The sequence below is a fragment of the Silene latifolia genome, chromosome 5 (genome assembly GCF_048544455.1).
Source record: "Silene latifolia isolate original U9 population chromosome 5, ASM4854445v1, whole genome shotgun sequence".
Taxonomy (NCBI): Eukaryota; Viridiplantae; Streptophyta; class Magnoliopsida; order Caryophyllales; family Caryophyllaceae; genus Silene; species Silene latifolia.
Window position 1 is genome coordinate 24,620,872 of NC_133530.1, and position 25,233 is coordinate 24,646,104.

The 25,233-nt window shown below is 35.3% G+C and overlaps 3 protein-coding genes across 4 annotated transcripts; 2 read left to right on the forward strand and 1 right to left on the reverse strand.

Moving 5' to 3' along the window:
* Positions 1–1,465: 1,465 nt before the first annotated feature.
* LOC141657079 (F-box/LRR-repeat protein At4g14103-like) lies at positions 1,466–12,023 on the forward strand (the record flags this gene model as incomplete). The annotated part of the gene is made up of 4 exons (XM_074464199.1): positions 1,466–1,534; positions 9,795–10,766; positions 10,953–11,108; positions 11,193–12,023. Coding segments are annotated over 4 exons (1,485 nt in total), but the record flags the coding sequence as incomplete, so codon positions are not given.
* Positions 12,024–12,758: 735 nt separating this feature from the next.
* Positions 12,759–15,142, forward strand: LOC141655086 (uncharacterized). Its single transcript, XM_074462184.1, has 6 exons — positions 12,759–12,947; positions 13,050–13,277; positions 13,413–13,599; positions 13,776–14,287; positions 14,552–14,992; positions 15,089–15,142. The coding sequence occupies exons 1-6, from the start codon at positions 12,759–12,761 to the stop codon at positions 15,140–15,142; spliced, it is 1,611 nt and encodes a 536-aa protein (XP_074318285.1).
* A 290-nt stretch (positions 15,143–15,432) lies between these two features.
* Positions 15,433–23,509, reverse strand: LOC141657080 (septum-promoting GTP-binding protein 1-like). 2 transcript variants are annotated; one of them, XR_012548654.1, is made up of 6 exons: positions 22,933–23,487; positions 22,028–22,148; positions 21,730–21,826; positions 21,560–21,599; positions 19,576–20,087; positions 15,433–16,657 (listed from the first exon to the last, which is right to left on the reverse strand). XR_012548654.1 is itself a non-coding variant. In XM_074464200.1 (6 exons), exons 1-6 carry the CDS (start codon positions 23,242–23,244, stop codon positions 15,677–15,679), a joined length of 819 nt encoding a protein of 272 aa, XP_074320301.1. In that variant the 5' UTR covers positions 23,245–23,509; the 3' UTR covers positions 15,433–15,676. The 2 variants fall into 2 exon arrangements, 1 of the variants encoding a protein (XP_074320301.1); XM_074464200.1 differs by having other exon boundaries at positions 15,433–15,841; positions 20,004–20,087; positions 22,933–23,509.
* Positions 23,510–25,233: the final 1,724 nt, after the last annotated feature.

Consider the following 25,233-nt stretch of genomic DNA (forward strand, 5'->3'; position numbering starts at 1 on the left):
ATATAGATTACATATACGCAAAACATAAACTTCGTATTCACAATATATAATCTGTGAATCTATAACTTATTTATATTTTGTGAATGTCAATATCTTCATTTGCGGACTCGTGCAAATAAACGGAATAATAATCATAAACGTTTTCCTTCATAACAATAGCGAAGTGAAGAATGCAAAATAATTTGGCCAAAAGACATGAAATTTACGTAATTGAGTAGTAATAGATCCATGATAGAGTTTTTTTAGAATAACATAAGTATTAGAGGAACAGGGTAACTGAATTGTAACATAGTGGATTAGTGGATGATTATTTTTATAATTTTTTACTCCCTCCAATCCTCTATTTTCTTCTTCTTTACTTTGGGCACAAGAATTAAGAAATGAAGTATTATATTGATAAAAAGTTGGGTGGAGTTTGGTGATAGGAGATAGTGATGAATAATTAAGAGTTAAATAATGAATTGTGGGCCACAAATATTAAAGTAAGGAGGTGGGTGGGGTAATAGGAGAGAGGTATGAATAAAATAAGAATAAAAAGTTACCAAAAATAGAAAGAGAAGAAAACCTGAATAACCGTTTTAGAAAATAGGGAAGAATATTAGGGGTGAGCAAATTTAGGTCCGGACCGGAAAAATGGACCGGACCGGACCATTTGGTCTGGACCAAACCCGGACCGAATTATTTTGGTCCGGTCCTCGGTCCTCATTTTTTCAAGGTTTGGTCTTCGGTCCGGTCCGGTCCAAGACCGGTTAATTTAGGTCCGGACCGAATGGACCAAATATCATATTTTTAATGACACAACATTAAAATATTATGAATCAGATTAATATTTTATCTTCAAAAGACATTATAAATTAGTATTGTCAATGATTCTCATAAAAAGAGTCGTCTAATTATTTAAATGCATTTTATTTAGCGGAATTAAAATGTAATTATCGTATACGAAATAGTGAAAAAATTAATTTTAGGTCCATTTCGGTCCAAGACCGGACCGGACCAAATATTTTGGGTTTGGTCCGGTCCAAGACCGAAAGTTTTAGGTCCGGTCTTTGGTCCACTAAATTTTTATTTTTGGTCTTCGGTCCGGTCCGGTTTGGTCCGGTTCGGTCCGGTCTTGGACCGATTCTCAGCCCTAAAGAATATGATGAATTGGAGGGAGTATTATTTTTCCTCAATAATTCCCTGAGGCTGTGAGGATCATGCTCCCTACTCCCAGGAGCATGATATAATTTACCCAAATTGACGGGACTAAAATAGTAAAATGATGATAGACATTGCGTAAACGGTAAAAGGGGATGGGTGGGAAATGGCAGGCACGTGGCTCAAAGACGGCGAAACTGTGATGACGTGATTGATACTTGATACTGCATACTTCCTTCTTCAATCAATCAATTTAAAAAGTAAAAACCTTCCATCTTTCACATCATTTTTTTACTACACCATTTCTTCACCTTCTTAACTTTTTTACTCTCATCTCCCTTTTAAAATTCCTATTCCTATTCAAGTCAACTGTAGAGATATTCAAGAATCTCAGGTAAAAACTTTATTTGCAAGTATTGCAACTGCTTCTTTGTTCTTTTCCGCACTTTTTTCTATCTATCTTGTCTCGTTAACTAATTCTTTTATGAGACGGTCTTCCTCTAAGTTTATTGTACATGTCTACCGTATCACAATATCAACTCGAGACGAGACGGTCTCACTTAAGACTTACCCCGTTTTGTTTCATTTATGATGAATTTCTAGCATATGTAGTAGACACTGTTGGATTTTTGAGTCAACCAAGCACTCAAAATTTTAGTGGCCCATTATTTGGCTACTTTGTCTTCCCACTTATTCAGCCAACCACCCCACTCATCCTTTCTTCATTATTTCTAACTGATCTTTGATGGCAAGATTAGTATAAATAGAACTCAATTCTGATTAATAAGGTCACCAAACCTACTCTCCCTTAAGTTAATATACACCATCTAAATCAGTGAGAAGGAGGGTTCGGAACCGAAATCAGAAAAGACACACAGACGAGTTATCGGAAAGACGGAAACAGGTTATTTCTTTATTCGGGTTTAAAGCTGTTCAGGAATACCGATAAGCAATGGCTGGAGGTTTTAATTCTCGATCTTTAATTTATCGCTTCCGCTTTCAGTTTATTGTATGTTTATTTCAGTATATTAAACATGCATATTAAGTATAAAGTACTTACATTTGGTATCAGAGCGAGTATATCGCCTCTGTCTTGCTTGTTGTATTTCCGTCTTCAGTTTCAGTTTTTATATATGAATCTGATAATCTCGTTTTTCTGTCGGATTCTGGGATTTATTTTGATACTCGGTTGTCTGGGTTGATTAAAATCTGTTTCGTCTTTGCCTTTTAAATCTGGAAAATTTTATGGTGAAATGTTTTCTGGGTTTTGTTTTTGGAGTAACGAGAGGATGAAGGAGAAAGACAAAGGTTGAAGATGACTTTTCTTTCATTGTGTGGGGAATAGTTTTTTGTTTTTGTTTTGTTTGACGGTTCTTTTGGCAAGATTGTCCCCTTTATGTTACTTTGTTGGCATATAATATTGGCATGCTTTGTTGGCGCATGCTTTTGACAATTGCTGGAGAATTTTGGTGCATCAAACATATTTAATTTATTTAATTTGTGTAGTTGGTTGCTTTGTTGGCGCATGCATCACAAATTTGTCCACTTTCTATATTATTGTAGTCCTTGTTGCTGACAAATGTTAGTGGAGTGTACCATATAGTTTAATAAGGTACATCAATATAATTAATTAATGCAGTATAGAGAAGCATATATGGACGAGGTATCTGGTTTGTTACATGAGTTGTCCAAAAACTTTATTTATCTTATACATGTATACTTTGTATAAATGTTTCATGGTTTATTAATACAACAACATGTATATTACTCTCCTATTGTGATTTCTCTTTGTGTTATACGGAGTATTTTATATAATACTATGGTGATAATGGACGATTTGTGTGTTTTGGCTGGAGTATAATATGTGACTTTTCTAGATTGCCTTTGTTTTTAATGTATAATAATGAAGGAATATGCTCTTGTCGATCAAGTTTTTTTGGTGTGGGTTGTATCCTGCGTAACATGTGGACTTTAGACCCAAAGCACCCTTTTTTAAGTGTCTTTGGAAAATTTGTAATTGGGGACCACAAGACCAATTAAGTTTTATTATGGTCATATATTTTTCTATATACATAAAGTTGAGTATATAAACTAAATTTTAATGTCAGTGATTTTAAATTTATTAGTTAGGAGTAAGCAAAGATCTCTAACTCGATTAAATTTTATACGAAATCACATGTGGAAACTAGACATTTTATTGTAATTAATTGTACGTAATGTGATGAGACTTACCCACAGGAATCTTATTATATTTGTATAATTAATTAGGATGTTATATTGAATTATGTTTCTTAATATACCCACAGGAGTTGAGAAATGAATATAATTTGATAGTTTCATCATAAAGTTTATTTATGCATCTAATTTGAGTAGACTTTAGCCCACAGGCAAGTTTATGTCACTAGATTCATATAAGCATAATTTACATTGGTAAATTGTGATAAAGTTAAGTCTCAAATTTTTGTTACTAAGCATGTATATTTAAAATTTGCAGCAAGTTTACCTGGAAATTCCTTTGATATCAAAATAGACGTTCCTGAATTAACTGGTGATAATTTTAAGGTGTGGAAGGAAAGAGTTCTATTGCATTTAGGATTCACGCGTTTCGATTATGCTATACAACATGATGAACCGGCTAAGATAAAAGATACTAACACACCAGATGAAGTAGATCATCGTGAAAAGTGGGAGAAATCAAACTATATTTGCACGATGTTCATAAAGACAAAATTGTGTGCTAGTATTCGAGGTTCAGTCGAGCAGCATACTAAAGTTCGAGACCTTCTTAAAGCAATAGATGAACAATTTAAAACTTCCGATAAGGCTTTGGCAAGCACCTTAATTATGAAATTTACTTCTTTGAAGATCAATGCCACTAAAGGAGTGCGTGATTTCATCATGCGCATGAGGGATATTGCAGCCCAACTTAAGGTATTGGAAGTTACTATGTCTGACTCTTTCCTGGTACATTTCATTTTGTATTCTCTCCCAACACAATATGCTCCCTTTAAGATCTCTTATAATACACATAAGGATAAATGGTCTCTTAATGAATTAATGACCATGTGTGTTCAAGAGGAGAGGAGGTTGTTGTTGGAGGAGGGCGAAAAGGTGAACCTGACTACTAGTACTAATAAAGAATCATATAGTACTAATAAGGGTCACCATAAGAATAAGGGAAAGAGTAAGATGTCTGTTGAGCCGAACATTAAGAAGGAGTCTTCATGTTTCTTCTGTAAAAAGAAGGGACATATGAAGAAAGACTGCATAAAGTTCAAGGCTTGGCTTAAAAAGAAAGGTAATTTTCATGCGTTTGTTTGTTATGAATCTAATATGGTTAATATTATTCATAATACTTGGTGGATTGACTCTGGTACTACAATCCATGTTTCGAATACCTTGCAAGGTATGACAAACCTGCGGAAACCAATGGCAAGTGAAAACGGTATCTATTCAGGAAACCAGATAGGCTCGAACGTAGAGGCCGTAGGGACATGCAGTTTAATTTTGAGTAGTGGTTTTGTTTTGGTTTTGGAAAAGACATTTTATGTTCCGAATTTTGCTCGGAATTTAATTTCAGTTTCAAGGCTTGTACCGTTTGGATTTACCTTTAATTTTTCGAATTCTGGTTTCGATTTTCGAAATTCTAAAGTTATTGGTTATGGTATTTTGTCTGATAATTTATATCGTCTTTATTTACAAAATGATACCATTCAAAACACTATGCATGTTAATCTTGGTTTAAAAAGAAGTATTATGAATGAGGAGTCCTCTATGTTATGGCACCTAGGAGATTGGGACACATCTCCATTCGTAGGGTTAAGAGATTGGTAAAGGAAGGGGTACTTGGTACTTTAGACTTTACCGATTTTGATACTTGTGTTAGTTGCATTAAGGGAAAGCAAACTAACAAATCTAAGAAAGGTGCTAAAAGGAGTTCGACATATTAGAAATCATACACACGGATATTTGTTGTCCCGGACATGAACGCTAATGATCCGAAATACTTTATTACCTTTATTGACGATTATTCACGATATATGTACATCTACTTACTTCGTTCCAAAGACGAGGCTTTTGATGCCTTTAAATTGTTTAAGGTCAAGTAGAGAAACAATGTGGTAAGCACATTAAAATCGTGAGATCGGATAGAGGTGGTGAGTACTATGGTAGATATACTGAGGATGGACAAGCACCTGGTCCTTTTGCTAAATTCCTTCAAGAGCATGGGATTGTTGCCCAATACACTATGCCCGGTTCTCCGGATCGAATGGTGTAGCGAGAAGAAGGAATCGGACATTAATTGAAATGGTGCGTAGTATGAGAAGTAATATTAAACTTCCTTCATTTTTGTGGGTTGATGCACTAAAGACGGCTGCGTATATATTAAATTGGGTTCCTTCCAAGGCCGTCTCAAAGACGCCTTTTGAGTTATTCAAAGGTTGGAAACCGAGTTTGCAACATATACGCGTTTGGGGATGTCCGTCTGAGGTGAGAATTTACAACTCACAAGAAAAGAAACTAGACCCAAGGACTATTAGTGGGCATTTCATTGGATATGCCGAAAAGTCCAAAGGTTATAGGTTCTATTGTCCTTCTCATAGTACCAGAATTGTGGAATCTAGAAATGCGAAATTTCTAGAGAATGACTTAATCAGTGGGAGTACTATAGAAGTTGAACCTGAAAAGGATCAACATGAAGCTTCGCCCTCTGTTTTAAGTGATAGGTTGGTTATTGTTCACGGTCCTGAAGATCGACCGCAAGTTCAACAACCAAATACAGAAATTCCACAAAATGTCGATCAAAATAGGGTGGATCATAATGAGGAAGAAGTTCACCGTGAGGTTGAACAAATTCCATTAAGAAGATCTATTCGAGAAAGGAGATCGGCTATTCCTGAAGACTATGAAGTATATCTACAAGAATTGGATTGCAATGTTGAAGCTGATAATGATCCTATGTCATTTTCACAAGCCATAAGTTCTACAGATTCAAACTTATGGATGGATGCTATGAAAGATGAGATGAACTCTATGGCGGCTAATCGAGTTTGGGATCTCGTCGAGTTGCCTGATGGTGTAAAAACCATCGGATGTAAGTGGATCTTTAAGACTAAAAGAGACTCACTTGGCAATATCGAGAGACATAAGGCAAGACTCGTTGCTAAAGGGTTCACTCAAAGAGAAGGTATCGACTACAAGGAGACATTTTCTCCTGTATCAAAGAAAGATTCTCTTCGAGTTGTCATGGCATTAGTAGCTCATTTTGATTTCGAGCTACATCAAATGGATGTGAAAACGGCATTTCTCAATGGCAATTTAGAGGAAGAGGTTTACATGAAACAACCTGAAGGATTCTCCTCTAAAGATGGTGAGCATTTGGTTTGCAAGCTAAATAAATCCATATACGGTTTGAAACAAGCCTCCCGCCAATGGTATAAGAAGTTCCATGAAGTAATTTCTTCATTCGGTTTTGAAGAAAATATCATGGACCAATGCATATACCTTAAGGTCAGTGGGAGTAAGATTTGTTTCCTTGTGTTATACGTGGATGACATTTTGCTAGCAACCAATGATAAGGGGTTACTATATGAGGTGAAACAATTTCTTTCAAATAACTTTGATATGAAAGATATGGGCGAGGCATCTTATGTCATTGGCATTAAGATCCATAGAGATAGATCTCGAGGCATTTTAGGCTTGTCTCAGGAGGCCTATATCAACAAAGTACTTGAAAGGTTCAGAATGAAAGATTGTTCACCAAGTGTAGCACCTATTGTGAAAGGTGACCGATTCAGTTTAGACCAGTGTCCCAGGAACGATTTAGAAAGGGAACAAATGAAAAATGTTCCATATGCTTCACCATTGGTAGCATTATGTATGCTCAAGTCCTGCACTGACACGACATTGCATATCTTTGTTGGAGTATTAGGCGGATATCGAGTAACCCGGCATCGATCACCGAAAGGTGAAAAGAAAGTGTTGAGGTACCTTCAGGGTACCAAAGACTACATGCTTATGTATAGACGGACCGATAGTCTTGAAGTGGTGGGGTACTCCGACTCGACTTTCTTTGGCTGCATTGATTCACGAAAATCCACATCGGGATATGTGTTTATGCTAGTTGACGAGTCGTATCCTGGAGGAGTACTAAGCAGACATTGACAGCCACTTCTACTATGGAGGCCGAGTTCATTTCTTGTTTTGAGGCTACCTCACATGGTGTATGGCTGAAAGGTTTCATATCTGGGCTAAGAGTCGTTGACTCTATTAGTCGGCCAATTCGAATGTATTGTGATAATTCAGCTGCGGTATTTATGGCTAAGAATAATAAAAGTGGAAGTCGAAGTAAACACATCGACATTAAGTATTTGGCCATAAAAGAGCGTGTTCAGGAAAAGAAAGTGATCATAGAACACATTAGCACTGAATTAATGATTGCTGATCCATTGACTAAAGGCATGCCACCTAAAGGTTTCAAGGGTCATGTGGTAAATATGGGACTTGGTCCCATAATGGCATAATGTGATACATTCATTTATTGTATTGAAACTTTTCATTTAGTTGGATATTTTCTCATTTCGGATTATGTACGTACATACTTTGGTTATTTATTTTATTGAGAAATATCATTATGTTTTGACCTAGAGTAAACATATGGTTTATTCATTAAGTTAAGTGTGAGTGGTGAGAGACTAAGTGTATCGTAATACATGGAAGATTAATTCTCGCTCTAGAGAATTCGTCGCTATGATTCGTATATGGAGTTTCTCTTGCATAAATGGGCCAAGTGGGAGAATGTTGGATTTTTGAGTCAACCAAGCACTCAAAATTTTAGTGGCCCATTATTTGGCTACTTTGTCTTCCCACTTATTCAGCCAACCACCCCACTCATCCTTTCTTCATTATTTCTAACTGATCTTTGATGGCAAGATTAGTATAAATAGAACTCAATTCTGATTAATAAGGTCACCAAACCTACTCTCCCTTAAGTTAATATACACCATCTAAATCAGTGAGAAGGAGGGTTCGGAACCGAAATCAGAAAAGACACACAGACGAGTTATCGGAAAGACGGAAACAGGTTATTTCTTTATTCGGGTTTAAAGCTGTTCAGGAATACCGATAAGCAATGGCTGGAGGTTTTAATTCTCGATCTTTAATTTATCGCTTCCGCTTTCAGTTTATTGTATGTTTATTTCAGTATATTAAACATGCATATTAAGTATAAAGTACTTACAGACACGCCTGTTTTTTTTTGGTAAATAATCATCTTATTTCTAACATTCGAAAATCGAATGTAAGAACACGGAAATCAGTTTAATTGAAAAATTAAGGCTTGTTTGGTTGCGCTATTTTGTTGTTGCAAAATGTTAAAATTCCATCTTTCTAGGAATTCCCAATGCCTATGTGATGGAGGAAGTGGATTATCTACTTCCCTGGGGTAATTGGCAACATGTGAATTAAATTCGTATATTGGCAACCAAACAGTTCGCTCAATTTTTCACATGAATTTTATGACGGAATTATATTCCTATGAATTATACTCCGTAGTATTTTCGAGGAATTTCATCATTCTATATACTATGGACTAATTTGTAAGGCTCTCTGTCCCGGTCATTTATTATCCCATTTCATTTCGGGTGTCTTAGTCAATTGTGGTCCTTTCTATTTAAAGACTGAACTTGATGAGCAATTTAGTGTTACACACAATTTGGTCCACTTGTTATTTAGTAATTGACCCCCTCTTCTTTTCTTAGTCTTCCTCGGCTTGTTTGGATTGAGAGATTTGGAGGGAAAAGAAAGGGAGGGAGAGTAGGGGATTTAAAATCCCTTGTTTGGATAGGAAATGAGGGTGGAGGGAAATGGAGGGGGAGAGATTTGGAGGGATCCAATTTCCCTCCTCCAAGCCTAATCAAAATCTCTCCACAATAGGCAAGATTTGGAGGGAAATTGTCTCCAAACACGTACACCCCATTCTCCCTCCCCTTCCCTTCTCTCCCTTTCCCTTCCCTCCTTTCCCTCCTTTCCCCTCCCCTCCCTTTCCCTCCATTTTTGCTATCCAAACATACCCTTGGGGTCCGTTTGGATACAATTTTAGGAGGGAAAGGGAGGGGAGGGGGAGGGGGAGGTGAAGGAGGAGAGAGAGGGGAGGGCAAATGGAATGTGGGTGTTTGAATAACAAAAATTATGAAGGGAAATGGAAGGGGAGGAAGGAGGGAGATGAAGAATGGATGGAGGATTGAAGGATGGTGGTGGTATAATTAGAGTCAAATAATGTTTTTCTTTCCAAATCTTGCACACCCTGGAAAGATTATAATTTGTTCTATAGGAGAGGAAAATAAGTCCTCTCATTTCTCTCCCCTTCCATTTCCTTTCTCCCATATTTTTTATCCAAACAAAGGAAATTAAATCCCTCCCTTTCCCTCCCCTCCCCTTCTCTCCAATTCCTTCAATCCAAACGGACCCTTAGTCTTTGTGCCAAAACCAAAGGACAACAGTCGGGACGAAAGGAGTACAAGTGTAGGGTATGAACTCTCGTACCGAGTAATTGTAATCTTGCTTATGGGATTGATTAGGTAATTGTCATTGAGTTGATGAGATACTACAATAGTTGAATGCCTTATTCTTTGATTTCAGTGATGTTGTTTCAGGTAACAGAGAGTTGCAGGAAACGGAAACTTCACGTGGCGCAAGATATTGATGACGGTAAAGATGTTATCAGTAGTTTGCCCAACTGCGTGCTAAGTCATATTCTGTCTTTCCTTCCCACTAAAGATGCAGTCGGCTCCTGCATCTTATCTCGCAGATGGCAGGATCTTTGGACTGGCCTTCCCAATATCGATTTTGATGACAGACAGGTGTATTGCAGAAGTATGAATCTCAGTGAAAAACCGATCAGCTTCTTTGACCTTGCTCCATTTCATAACTTTGTTGAACGAGTTCTTATCCACCGTGATGTAACATACATCACTAGGTTTCGACTCTCTTGTCGTGTGTGGTGTGAAACCCGTGTCAGTTCATGGATTTCTTCTGCAATTAGGCGGAATGTGAAAGAACTTGAACTCTTTCTGGAATTACACAATCCGTTTCATTTGCCTCCTCGTGTCTTTAATTGCTCATCATTACGGACTCTGAAGATATGCATGGAGTGCACTCTAAAGCTTCCTAATAATGTCTTCCTGCCGAACCTCAGGACCTTATACCTTGGCGCTGTTGGATTTTCTGATGAAGAATCCGTAAATAAGTTGTTTTCTGGTTGCCCTGCCCTGGAAGAATTGAAATTGATAGACTGCAGTTGGGAGAAACTAGAAAGTATTACAATCTCAATTCCCAGTCTTAAGAGTTTGAGGATCGACGAGCTGTTCTATATGTTGTCCGTGAATAAAAGAAATGATTGCATCATCAAACTGGAATTACCAAATCTCGTGTCTTTCGAATTCCTTGGGGGTTTATTTAATGGGATTGTTATAGAGAACCAATTGTCTCAGCTTACTCATGCAACTGTCTTCATTCTCGAGAGACCCTGGTGCAATTTTAATACAACACTGCCACCTGATGTATTTAATTTATTCACCAGGCTTAAACACGCTACTGTTCTCAGAGTTTCTAGTAGCACCATCAAGGTAATTCCCTAATTTTTTTTGTGAGGTCTTTCGTTAGTAAAAATTCTTTTTATAGGGTATGTGGGTTGAGCCGTCAAATAACAGACGATTTTATAGTATAAGTTATGTAAAACATCCATACATTGGTCTTTGTGATGTTCGTTACAATAAGTTTTGAATTTGATACCTGAATATTGTGAAAAACAGACTCTTTTTGTTGCGGAGGGATTCCTGGGACAGCTTCCTTTATTTCAGAAGCTGACTCGCTTGGAGTTAAACGTATGCATTGAAGACGTTTCTCCTGAAGTTCTATTGAAATTTCTCGTGGGCTTCCCATGCCTAGAAATTTTGGTGTTTCATGAGGTTTGTCCTGAATCGTTCAGATACAGTAATCAGGAATCTTAATCATTCTACAAGTATCCGACTTACATCTATCTTTGTTTACAGGGAGCTGTCTCTGATCAGCTAGAACTTCAGCATGATGTTTGCAGCATAATTTCCCAACCAAGTTGTTATTTGCCGAAGTTGAAGATGGTTAATCTTTGTTTTATTCATGGTGGAAGCGTGGGGCAGATGTATGTTCTCAAGAATGTAGTGGATATTGCGCCAGCATTGCAGAAAGTCTCTATTTTCTGTTGTTCGAAAATGGGTTCAATCGAAAAGGATGAGATAGCTCGGAAGGTGCAAATGCTGCTTGATGTCTGCAAAGGGAACTTCACTGTGCTGTTTTCGTAATGAGTTGGTAAGGGCCTAATCGTGTTTCATCGTTTTTGTTTATACTCAATTATAGAGTTGTAATTGCTCTTACCTTGATCTTTTCCCGTCATGATGATTCTGTTTTACCTAGATGTGAACCCTTCTTCCACTAAGCCATTCCTACTTTTTGCTAAAACCTCCAGCAGTGAATTTGTTGCTTGCTGGGAGACGGAACTCCACAGTGGTAGTTAGTTTTTTTTGGATTTACAGTTGTATCGAGGTTTTGTAAGCCTGTAAACACATGAAGTCACATTGTATCACACTATCACTAATGGTAGCGAGTTCGAGTCGTCATTTTGCAGGGCTGCCATGATATACATCTGTGAGGCTAAGCCTCTGTATTTTGCCGTCTTCTATTTGAAGGGAGAAACTAATTGTTTTGTACAGTTGTGTAATTTAGCTTGTCCTTGGGGAATACAGGCATACTCTGTGTTAAAACACGTTCACTATAGGACTCCATACCGCAAAAGCTTGCCCTCTTTTAAGATTTTATATGGCAATCTTTGAGTATTGATCTAGGCTCCGACTAATTTATGCTTCTTCCACCAATTTAGTTTTGACTGCATTGGAAGGTTCAGAACATCTGAACCTTCACAAATTGCATTTTCTTCTTATTCTGGTTGAAGGTCGGAGCCATAAGTGATTGCTAAACCAAAATGAAGATAGTTCAGTTTTATTTTCATTTTATGTAGGTGATTTATCATGATGATGGCGTTGTTTTACCGGACTAATAATAATGAATATAGATAGAAGTAGATTAGTAGGTTTCACAAAAAGAATTTAATTAGTGTTTGCTTAATTCAAAGCTGCTACGCTTGAGCTGGTTGGTGGTATCGAGTCGTTTTAATAATCTATCGGTCCACTCGATCGGACTTTGGAACATTGTGTGTGTTTGTTAGTTTTTCTTGAGCAACACCGATTCATATCTAGTAATTATTTTTTATTAGTTTAATGATAAGTCCAAGTTATGCCTTCCTTAAAAATATGATTTTATTTATTTATTTTTTCTGTTATTTTTTTACATTTTTTTTTTATTTGAATCATAATATAAAAAAATGACTAGTAGAGTAGTAGACCACTAGTAACGCAAAAACAATTATAAGAGATGGCACATGGTAGCAGCCATATTATATAAGTATTAGAAGTTCGTTCCGGGCAAAAACAGCAAAAGGAAAAGGCTTGTAGGAGTCTTGAGCAAAGGCTTGCAAGAAGAAAAAAAAACGCTTGTGAACGAATTGAAGAAGACGACGACAGACGATGGATCCAGCGTTGAAGGAAGCGGCTAAGATGGGAGATGTGAAGTTCTTGAAGGAAGCATTTTCCATACAACCTTCGGAGTACTCCTTGACTCAAACCCCAAAAGACGAAGGCCAAAGACTTGGAGGGAATATTTTCCATCTAGCTGCATGGAACAACAGAGTCGAGTTTGTCGGGGAAGCTGCAAATGTACTACCAGCAGATATTTTACATGTCTAACTCCCTAACATTTGACTAACAGAGGATGTAGTGAAGCTGTTGTTCAAAAAATGTGGAGATTGGTTGGATAAGATTGATGGCAAAGGATTCTCAATTCTTCATCAATGGGCAGAGAAAGGGGACGTAGGGCCGTGTAAGCTACTTTTGGAGGGAGATGGTGTTGGTGACGCGAGGGCCAAAATCTTTAAGGAATGTATTTTTCGGAAAGAAAACCAGGGGTTTGACACTCCATTGCACATAGCTGCAAGGAAGAAGGATTCCGAGCTAGCGCAAATTTGGATACATGGTTATCAGCAACAAGTGAGTATTCGCGAGGGTGAAAACAAAGAGTTAGTGGCAGTAGAATGACCTCGGAATGTAACGAACAATCAAGGAAACACACCTTTACTTACGTCCTTGGATGCAACGTCAAAACATGAAGAACTTGCATTAAAGATCCCGTCAATAGATCCATCCTCTTGTAAAATTTGCAACAACAAGGGCGAAAGTCCTTTCTTTCTTGCTGTCCGATCTGGTTGTGCATTAGCTGTGGATGAGATCATGAAAATTGAGGAGCCTCGTTTCCACATGCTCCTTCGCAACGATGGAACTACTGTGATTCACAGTTTATCCTCCTGTCCAGGTGCGTTTGTTTAATTTTATACAGTACTATTGAAGAGAAAATTGTTAGTTGAAAATCAGCAACATTAGGCTGTATAGAAATGGTTCATAGGCCTTCATGTTTCGTTTGGAAATGGGTGTTTCTTTTTGCGGATTGATTTAGTTCTTTAGATTAAGATAAGTTTTTCATGAATGCAGAGGAAACTGGCAGGACGATTCTTGAGAAATATTGGTGGGTAATCAACTCGCGTGATAATCAAGGAAAGACAGCCCTTGACTATGCCAAACAAGCAAATGTTCTATGGCCAGTAAGTTTATTGACCAACCCGTCTCTCATACAAAAAGAAGAATTTGATTGGATTGAAGCTTGTAAAAGAGAAGAGACTCTTGCTGTTCTTGCCTTTGTTGATAATTGCCAAGACTTACAAAGGGCTTACCGCGAAGAAAATGACACTCCCCTGCACCATGTAATACTAGTAGCCACTCACAAAGATTACTTTAATTTCCTTAAAATTCCATCGATCGCAGAACTTAAAAACACAACTGATCATGATGGTGCAACACCATTGCACCGTGCACTAGAGAGAAAGGATATGCTTCTTGCAAAGATACTACTCCTTGATGGTGGTGTCGAGCGAACCATTGCAGATCATAATGGCGGAACCAGCATGGACTTACTTGCCGAGCTTTGCAAGGACAATGACGACTGGGTATGTTTAAACAACCTAATTTATGCGATTAATTTTTGAACCTTGTATCCTAAAACCTCATATGATTTACTACTATCGGATTATTTAACCCAAAATAAACATGTTCTCCTATATTTGCTCAATTTGACTTATAATCATGCTATCATAGTCCAAGTAGGCTCTATATATCTGCGTTCTGCTGTATTTACGTATCCACTGTTACTAAGATCTATGGTCTGCCGCATATACTTGGTGTAATTCTGTATTTCTGTAGCTTAATGTAAGCCAATACCGATTTACATTTCATTCGCAGCAGGATTCACCCTTCCTGGTGGCATTGATAGCAGTGGGGAAGCTGTTCTGGCTAAGAAAACAGCATTCTTATTAGTATTTTTACTTGCGGATGTATATGCAATGTGTACTTCCATGTTGGTCCTCTTCTGCTTGATATGGTCTATGGTTTCTGAACCTGATATGGCGCGATTGTTGGTAGACCATAGTGTGTTCATACTAATGCAGTCCTTATATGGCACCTTGTTAGCATTTATGACCGGCGTCTACACTGTAATAGCATACAGATCCTTATGGGCAGCCATACTTATCTTTGTCATGTGTGCAATCATTGAAATCTCAGCAAATCGGACCATTTTGCATAGTGTAATTGCGAAGTTAGTTCCTGCTGCAAGCAGAGAAAAAGTTTCAGATCAAATGTGCCTGCTGGAAGAGGTAAGAAAATGTTACAATTACATCAGCGAATCCCGATTTATTTACAATGACCATAAATGTCTTCTAATTGTCTTAATTTGATTGTACCACTTTCAGGGAAGACTAATGCTTCGTCAAGTGAAAAGAATAGATAAAAGTATAACCTCGTAAATAGTGGTAAACATAACTGCGTCTGTTTCACACATACAACGATCTTAACTCTTAAAGTGAGTCACTAGTTTGTTCTCGGATGTATTAACGAGACAATTGAAACGACAGAAAATGAAACTGCAATTGTATTCACAGGTCCTTTCATATTTCAAAAGCCCGGGTTTTCGGCTTGTATCATTCTTTATTGAATTTATCTCCTATATTCTCCAAATAGTGGTCCATCAAATACTTGTGTAAGCGGTTTTATATATCTACATTATTGCAAGACATTTGTAATTTTACGCAACTAGTTTGTAAAAACTTATTCACCATCCATTTACACATGATATATATACGGGGTACTAAACACCGGAATAATTCACATACAACTCTGTTCATTCTTTTTTATATCCGTTGTTAGGTACATGAGCGCTTCGAGAAATTCTATTAACTGATGCGTTAATGTTGATGGCCTAATCCTTTTTTCTGATCCGAGGAATGTACAAAAATGGCCGAGAGGAGGGTAAAAAACACGAAGATGGAAAAAAAAAAGAACTAGTAATCAACAATGGGCTCCCCGGCAGTGAGATTCCGGTCGAGTGACCAAGGCAAGTTAAAGAGCTTAGCCATTATGAATTTGAAGATTTTGTTGACATTTATGTTGTGTGTTGCACTTGAAAAGAATAGTGTTGCCTTCATTGCCTTTGCATATGCTCTAGCCTGCCAATTATCACCCAAAACACGCTCGTTAGCACAATTAAACATTCGAGATACAACGAACAAAAATAAAATCTTTTATACGATCTCGACTATGTTTATCGAACCATTTTTTTTTGAGACAATCGAGGTTTATTTGATATGACAATGCTATTACAACATTTATACTGTACAATTTACGACGTAAAATAATCGTTCAAATAGCCCAAGTCCACAAATCCATCTTGCTTTTTTGTTCGACAGTTGAAGAAGAATTTTTTGTTAATCCGTTGGCATTCTGTTTTTGTATTGTTTAAGTTGTTTTAAGTCTAAGATGAGTGAATTTACTTGTCAACTAGAATGGGCCTGATGTAACTAGACCTGTCAAACATGACAAGACCCAAAATAAGGCTAACCCACGACCTGAAAAGTGCGACCCTATTTTGACCCGACGTATACGAAGTGACCCAAACCGAAAGTGACCTGAAATGACCCGAATTGACTTAATTAGGCAAAATCCTGACCCGAAATGACCCAACGCGACTCAAAACGTCCCAATTCAAAACTACTCGATTTGAAGCAACCTGGCCCGGAGCAACCCAAATTAAACCCGACCGAAATAAATGACCCATTTACCAGGTCTTAAGGGTGACTCATACTACACCCACTTGTTCCATATACTTTATGACAAGGTACCCATTTTTACAGGCACTAGATCCAGCAAATGACGCTATTTGATGGAAATTTGGACACTACCAATTCAAAAAGTAACAACTTTGATTATTATACACAAAATTACAAATCTATATATATATATAAAAGAGAGTTTTTTCGAGCGATCTGAGAGCGTCCACATCATCAAAAATCAATTTAGGAAAGTATAATTTTTGATGTAAAAAATAAAGTGGAAAATCTTTTAAATTATTATAATATGTATATTTCCTAAATTATATTCAAGTGATATTTTCAAATTTTATATCAAACTTTTACATTTTATTTGGCAAAAAAATATCGTTAAAAAAATTATGAAAATAATATAATTAGCTTTGTGGAAAAAAATGCTATCATTAGGATATAGATTTCATATTATTTGCACATATTAAAGATGATGTACTTTTTAATACGTAAAATTGTGTACTTTTTAGTATATTTTGTCCCACATTGGAAAATAAGTAGGAGTGGTGAATATACTACATATAAATAGTTAGAATTGTCCCACATCGAAAGATTAGTATAAGGTGATGTGATCCTATGATTATAAATAGGAGGCATATTTGGAACTTATGTATCCACCCAAAAAATTTTGAGTCTCATAAATATTATTTTAAAGAGCTCCTAAGATTTTCTATCATTATCTACGATATGATATAAAAAATAAAGTGGAAATCGTTGTAGGGAACTACCCGGGAAAGAGTTAAGAACATGAACAAGAAAATCAAAAAATAAAGCTTTTACTAATTGAGTTAAGAACATGAACAAGAAAATCAAAAAATAAAGGTTTTACTAATGGTAGTCTCCTGACATAGTACAGAACTAAAGATTTTACTAATGGTTATCTTCTGAATGCAGTAATAAAGAGTTAATGAGTCGTTATATGTACGATGTAGAGATCCCTATCTAATGATCGAGACTAAGTGGTTTTACCTTCAAAGAAAAATAATATGTATACAATAGTAGCTTTTTTAAGAAAAGACATATATTTCTTGGTATGTTATATCTTTCACATTGAAAAATAATGTAGGCATGATGAACATACTACGTCTAAATAATTAAATTATGTATCTCACATTGAAATAATAGTATACGGTAGGGTGATTCTATAAATATAAATAGGAGGCATCCTTGAAACTTAGTTATTAACCCAAAATTTTTTGATATAAAAGATATGTACTTTTTAGTATGTTATATATCCCACATTGAAAAATAATGTAGGTCTGATGAATATATTATGTATAAATAATAGAATTGTCCCATATATATACATTTTCTATATTATATTAAAGTGATGTTTATAATTTTGATATAAAAACTTTATATTTCATTTGACAAAAAAGTATCGTATGAAAATTATATAATTAGATTGTGACAAAAAAATGCTATCATTAGAGTGTGGATTGTATTGTATTGTATTTTCTCATTATTAAATCGGGTTGATGTCAAAGTATGTGCAAAAAAAAAATGGTGTACTTAGTATGTTATTTGCCCTACATTGAAAAGTTATGTAAGTCTGGTGAATATACTATGTATAAATATTAGAATTGTCCCACATCGGAAGATTACCATAAGGCGGGGTGATCTTATGATTATAAATAGAAGTCATAACCCAAAATCTTTTGATTCTCTTAAGTATTGTCGAGAGAGTTCTTAAAAGAGTTTGTATTATCGTCTCTCTACAATAATGATTTCTAACTTAGGTTAATCTTTGGAAAATCTTTTAATTATTATAATATATACTCTGTATTTCTTATTTTATATTTAAGTGATGTTTTTAATTTTTATATAAAAACTTTTACATTTCATTTGGCAAAATAATGTCGGTAAAAATATTATGAAAATAATATTATTAGATTCATGGTAAGAAATGCTATCATTAGAGTATATATATAGATTTCATATAATTTGCGCATATTAAATATGGTGTATTTCATAGTATGTTATATGTCCCACATTGAAAAACAATATAGGTGATATAAATATACTACATATAAAAAATAGAATTTTCCCACATCGAAATATAGCATAAGGTGGGTGATTCTAAGATTATAAATAGGAGGCATCCTTGGAACTTAGGCATCAACCCAAAATGTTTTGAGTGTCTTAAGTATTGTCTTGGAGAACTCTTAAAAGTTAATATCATTATATTTTCTACCTATAGATTTTATGTCCCATATTGAAAAATAATTTAGGTGTGGTAAATATACTACGTTTAAATAATATAATTAGAATTGTGTTAAAAAATATTCTATCATTAGAGTATAGGTTCCTATCATTTGCACATATTTTAATTATGATAAAAAAATAGAAAACAAACGTCCATGGTAGCATGTGTAATCTATCAAAGAGGTTACCATGAGAAATTTCCAATATTATAATGATATAGTTAATTAAATTTTCATTTAAAAGAGAGAGATATCTGTATCAATAAAATAATAAAGGGGGTATTATTTTTTAATTGTTATTTTATAACATCCATTTAACAGCCTTTACATTAGGGGGTACCATGGGCAAAAAAATGGAACCTCAAGGGTATCATAGGCAGATTCTTAAAAGTAGGGGTAACATAGAAAATCTGACAAAATTAAGGGGTGCCACGGGAAATTTCCGTATCTAAATTATGTTACATTTTTTTGAAGAAAAACAACGTACAAATATTAATGGAGAGTACTTTATCATATTATTAAATTTAAATATAACTATTAAATATAATGAGTAGAAATTGTCTATATTCGGTATTCGAGATCCGGTTGGATGTCAAACTAAGTGCAAAAAAAGATAGTGTAATTAAGTATGTTATTTGTCTCACATTGAAAAAACAATGCGAGGTTTGATGAATATATATTACGTATTAATAGTAGAATTGTCCCACATCAGAAAAAAATCCAAGTTTGGTGAATATATTACTTATAAATAGTAGAATTGTCCTACATCGAAAGATTAGTATAAGGTGGGGTGATTATATGATTATAAATAAGAGTTAACCCACGTATATATTAATCTTTTATTTTTTTTTGAAAGAGATATTTTAATAAAATGTAAACAAATCATTAGACATAGAATATAAACATTAAACCCTTATAATATTTTTTTTTTTGCATTATAAATAAGTTAATTACCCCCGTTGCAACGCACGGGCATTCAAACTAGTATACAATAATTGACGTGTAAGAGACTTCTTTCTTTGCGAACAAATTGACCAAAAAGAAATGGAGAAATTTCCAAGTACCAAGTCTACGAGACAGATACACTGTTCACACCCGGTAACCACATTTCATTCACGTATGTCACTTTCATTTTAACAAAAAAATGAACCCCACTATCCCTTTCACGTATCCATCATGAGAAATGTAATGGGTACACTACTCTGGTAGTGTATCGTGTATGTTTGTATCAAAACTCAGTACTACTTGATTACGTATTACTCTTAAATTCAAGCGGAGTGAAATAGTAGTGAATGGGAAAGGGTTACCTGAGTCACAATAGTACATTGTAAATTTGGAGGGAGTCGAATGAAATCATCAAACTTTGTGCCAATTAATATAGGGATAGCCGTCTGCAACAAGTATATTGAAAAACGAGTTATAACTTATAAATGTGACAATATTACACCTAATCGCTACTATCTCGTGCGTACTTTAAACCTAATTTACCAACATTTTTAACGATATCAAATACAGAGTAATAAGAAATTAAATACCATTATTAGGTTAAAAAAAAACTATTAAAGAAGTAATGTAAAGGATGACAAATCAATGAGAATGAAATGCACTCATTATTGACTAATGACTTGAGAATAAGACCTTTCAACTGATATAATCATCAAACTAATTAAGGTGGAGGGGTATATTTCATGCTATTGAGGGAATTGACATGTTCATAATCAGTTGGTCTTCCTCAAGACGGTCATATCCGATTTAAGTGTAAAATAGACCAAATACTACCCCATATTGCTCTAGGCATTCTACTTTTCGTCTCATTCATCTATTTAACCCGTTTTATATTAAGAGTTAAGACAGATATATGATCATGACTAAATAACTAGAGAAGCCTTTCAAGTTTGTACATTCCCTTTTGTCTTGTTTCTTCCTACCTACTAGTAAGAGAAAAAATTGGAGAGATTTGTTTTAGCATTGAAATAGTCATTACTAAGCTTATTTCTTTGGTGGAGTTCCACTCATTGATGTTTTCTTACATTATAGAGGAAATCAAAATAAATTGAAGTGGACCAACAACTATATTAAAAATCTTAGTCCACTTGTAGTTTATTAGTAATTATCAAGTCATCAACCATAACAATTTATTGTTCTAATTAAATTCATGTAATGTTGATAAATTGATGATTGTTTCATGATGATCTACCAAAAATGTAAATTGGTTGTTATTTCTATAGAACAATGTTATCAGGACATGATACAAAATGAGACGAAGGATCTGCTCTTATATAATTGACCAATTTACATCATTAGGTGTGAGAAGTGAGAACCTCCTTAACACCAATATGAGGGTTGATCCAATCAAAATACTCCAAAAGGGTTACGGCTTAGGCTTAAATGACGGACTGACTAGTGGCGTTTCTAGTGGGGGTTAATGGGTTTCCGTTGAACCCCCACTGGTCTCAAGAAATAATATATATGACTAAGAATGATAATGAATTAGTAAGATGGTGTTGGCAAAATGGTTTGTACATGACCTTCTATGCAGTAGATTGGAGTTCAATTCCTATAGCGAACAATTTTTCTTTGATATTTTAGCTCTTTCTTTATTTTTAATTGACTTTTGCTTCAATTTTAATTTTAGTGTATAAACTTGAATCCCCATTACGAGTCTCCTAGAAACGCCACTGGGACTGACCAATTAAAAATTACTACATATCCAACAACTAATCCTAAATGTAGTCTAATAATTTATTGAAGTAAATTAAACTATACTCCCTTTATCTTAATCAATAGTTTACACTTTTCTCACTTAATAAAGTAAATGTAAATTATTCATGGGAGTGTATTATGAAATGAGTATATGTTGTACCTGATTCCACTTCCTTGCTTGATTATACCAACCAATTACACTGCAAATACACAAATAATCATTCAGTAAATAAACTTTCAAAACAACTAATTAATCACACTTAATAAGTATACTGAGAGACCGTCTTTCGAAAAACGTACTAAAAATTATAAGAGTAAAATGAATCATACCTATTCAAGGTACACCGGCTAGTAAGATCAAACATAAACAAAATTGCAACTGCATCTTTACAAGCAATTGGAACATGATGTACAGAATCATTGTCACCTACACACACCCACCAAATTCCATCAATTTTCGGTCCAAATAACTTTTACGATTTTACTTTACACTAACAATTCATCTGATTCTTTACGTTTGATTATATACTTCCACAAAAAAATCAAAACGTAAAGAATGGGAGGAAGTTTCAATGAAATTGAAATTTCTCAAGAAATCGAACTTGATGTCGAAAAATAAAGAATTTACCGGCTACATCCCAAATGGTAGAAGCTATTCGAGCTCCACTAACAATCATAACTTTGTCCATCAAATTCAATCCTTTCATCTCCAAACTTTTCCTCTCTTGCTCTTCTCCTACATATTTAATCTACACCATTTCACAGAGTTAATACAAATAACTGAGACGGAAAGAGTAATTAACAAGCCAAGAATATATTGGATTACTTATTACTAGAAGTCTAGAACAGAAGTCTAGAACATCAAATGGGTTAGACAAATCAACGATCATTCTCAATTTCTCAACCACACAACATTTTTAAGATCAATAACAAACATGTCCAAAGTTAAATTAAATATGTAAACAATTGGATGAGACACGTGAATTATTTACGATAGCAATTGATAACAAAAATAATACATGTAAGACCGTTATATAACATAGTTACTATTAGGGTCCGTTTGGATACAATTTTAGGAGGGAAGGGGAGGGGAGGGAGAGTGAGGGGAGGTGAAGGGAGGGGAGAGAAGGGGAGGGCAAATGGGATGTGGATGTTTGGATAACAAAAATTATGAAGGGAAATGGAAGGGGAGGAATGAGGGAGATGATGAATGGATGGAGGATTGAAGGATGCTAGTGATATAATTAGAGTCCAAATAAGGTTTTCTTTCCAAATCTTGCCACCATTGGAAAGATTATAGTTTGTTCTATAGGAGAGAAAATAAGTCCTCTCATTTCTCTCCCCCTCCATTTCCTTTCTCCCATATTTTTTATCCAAACAAAGTAAATTAAATCCCTCATTTTCCCTCCCCTCCCCTTCTCTCCAATTCCTTCAATCCAAACGGACCCTTAGTGTCATTACATTTCCCTTGTCGAATGAGACAAATCAATATATGTAAGACCGTCATATAACATAGAACAGGTTGTTACTTACCAGAAAACTTGTTTTACCAATTTGGCAATCACCCAACAAACTAATCTTAAGATGAACCAAATCCGAATCCGACTCATACCCATCAAACATCTCAACAATCTCAACCTCATCGACCATCGCCGGCAAATTAGGCCGCCCAATACGCCGATAATGACCCGGCGAGTTAGGCTTCCTTACACGTGAACAACCTATAATACTTCCCCATATATACCGTAAAATACGTCGTAGTACACCCCACTTTATATTAACGTGGACTATTCTCCGGCATAGGTGCGTCATCTTTCCGGTCGCCACATTAATCTTTTGTCCCATAATCACATAAGATTCATACAAGAAGAGATTCGCGTCGCTGGTATTCTTTTAAGAGGTAAACTGGTCAAGAAGAATACCAATAGTTTTGGTATTAGTGTTGTGTTTCATGCTAACTACAATGCAAATAGTGATTGTTTTTGAAAATTTTAGGATGTTTTGTTTTTTGGGTTAAAGGAGAGGAATAGTAGTAATTGGTGTGTTTAAAACTTTTAATGTGTAGGTAGTGTTGTTTAATACTTATATGAGGGGGTCCAATATGCCGGCCAACTATATAAAGAGGCACAAATTAGAAAATATATGGAGTTGGTTGTGTACGTAAATTCATGAGTCTGTGTGTATTGGTCAATTAGTCAATTGTCAACCATATTGGGGGCTAATGTTACTAGACCTATTGATACTATTATTATTCCCCAATTGGTCTCCCTTGTGACGGGTTACCATTTGTGGCGGATATTTTGTGAGATAAAATGGTAACAAAATGGGTTAATGGAGAAAGGGGACCACATGAATAGTGTTGCAGAGAGAGAAAAAGTGGGTACTTTGTGAGATAAAATAGTATCCGTCACTCAAGAGTGACGGATATGTGCCGTCACAAACAAGAATTTGTGATTATTCCCTTCTTTCGATCAATTATTATCCATTAATTTTGGTACAAAGATTACGAAAAGACGAGGGAATTAATTATTATTCTCTCTGTTCCGGTCATTTGTTTCTCCTTTTTCATATTGGGATGTCTCAATCAATTGTTGTCATTTCTATTTTAAATATGAACTTGATGAGCAATTTAATTCACATTCAATTTGTTCCAATTGACATTTAGTAATTGACTCCTTTCTCTTTCCTCGGTGTGCCAAAATCAAAGGACAACAATTGATCAGGACGGAGGGAGTAGATGACAAGTGGACCAAATTGAGTGTGAATGATCAAATTGCTCATCAAATACATTTCTAAAATAGAAAGAAGAACAATTTGTTTACGGGGAGTCGGGGACGGAGGGAATATTATTTACAAGTATATTTTTGGCGGTGTTAAATGAGGTGCAAGGATTAAGGCCAGTACAATATATATATATGAGAACGGGATTGAACTTGCGACCTATTGTCAAGATATCTTCGTCTTAACTACTAGGTTAAGGCTTGTTCGATTATTGATATGGAGTATTATTTTATGATGATGCTGCTTATTTGCTTAGGAGTGTAACTTTTGCTTTTAGGGTGTTATAACCTAAATGCTAAAGGATTTGGTTAATTGTGTAATAATTATGATTTGAACTGAATATCACATGGTGGTGCCCGATCATTTTCCAAGATCCGGGTTGTATGATCAATGTGTTTGTGTGTAAATATATTCCCTTCGCCTTAATTATTTGTTTAGCTTCGATTTAATACTTCTCAAGTCTCTCTCACAGAGGATAAAGAAGGTAAGCAAATGAGTGAGACAAAAGAGTTATTCATTAACTTTGTATAGGTTAAGTCAATACAAACGACGGTTAAAGTTAAAAAATGTAAACTACCGTGTATATTAGTTATAAACTTAATTTAATCCAACCTAAGAACTATGTAGCTCTTTTATATGTCGGCTTTTGAATTGTTATATGTTTTCAATTTATAATCTTACTCCCTCTGTTCCAGTCATTTACTTCCTCCATTCAACTCCACTCTACCATTTTCTCTTTTCTACACTATTCACAGCTGAACATTCAATTTCGATTTTCTCTCGATACGTAAGTGAAAATATATTCATGCGAGATCTTGTTTGATTCGTCTTTACGAATACATTAAAAATATCTAACTTTTATAATTTTTGCAAATACGTAGCTAACGATATTTACAGCGTAAAACACGCGTTGGCAAACATGAAAAAGCAAAGTGGTAGAGTGGAGTTGAATGGAGGAAGTATTATCTATTTAATTCGACACAAAGAACTAAATAAACTATAACGTCTATAAGTGTATATAGTTTACAAACTCTTAGGTGGAAGACCGAAGTT

What these genes read in the sequence shown, in the direction of transcription:
- LOC141655086 (XM_074462184.1), top strand. Translation starts at nt 12,759, where the DNA reads ATGGATCCAGCGTTGAAGGAAGCGGCTAAGATGGGAGATGTGAAGTTC. An exon ending in CAGTTTATCCTCCTGTCCAG is followed by an intron (nt 13,600 to 13,775) that starts GTGCGTTTGTTT and finishes TCATGAATGCAG; the next exon opens with AGGAAACTGGCAGGACGATT. An exon ending in AAATGTGCCTGCTGGAAGAG is followed by an intron (nt 14,993 to 15,088) that starts GTAAGAAAATGT and finishes TACCACTTTCAG; the next exon opens with GGAAGACTAATGCTTCGTCA.
- LOC141657080 (XM_074464200.1), bottom strand. Translation starts at nt 23,244, where the DNA reads ATGGGACAAAAGATTAATGTGGCGACCGGAAAGATGACGCACCTATGC. An exon ending in TTGGTAAAACAAGTTTTCTG is followed by an intron (nt 22,149 to 22,932) that starts GTAAGTAACAAC and finishes GAAATGGTGTAG; the next exon opens with ATTAAATATGTAGGAGAAGA. An exon ending in TACCATTTGGGATGTAGCCG is followed by an intron (nt 21,827 to 22,027) that starts GTAAATTCTTTA and finishes GGGTGTGTGTAG; the next exon opens with GTGACAATGATTCTGTACAT.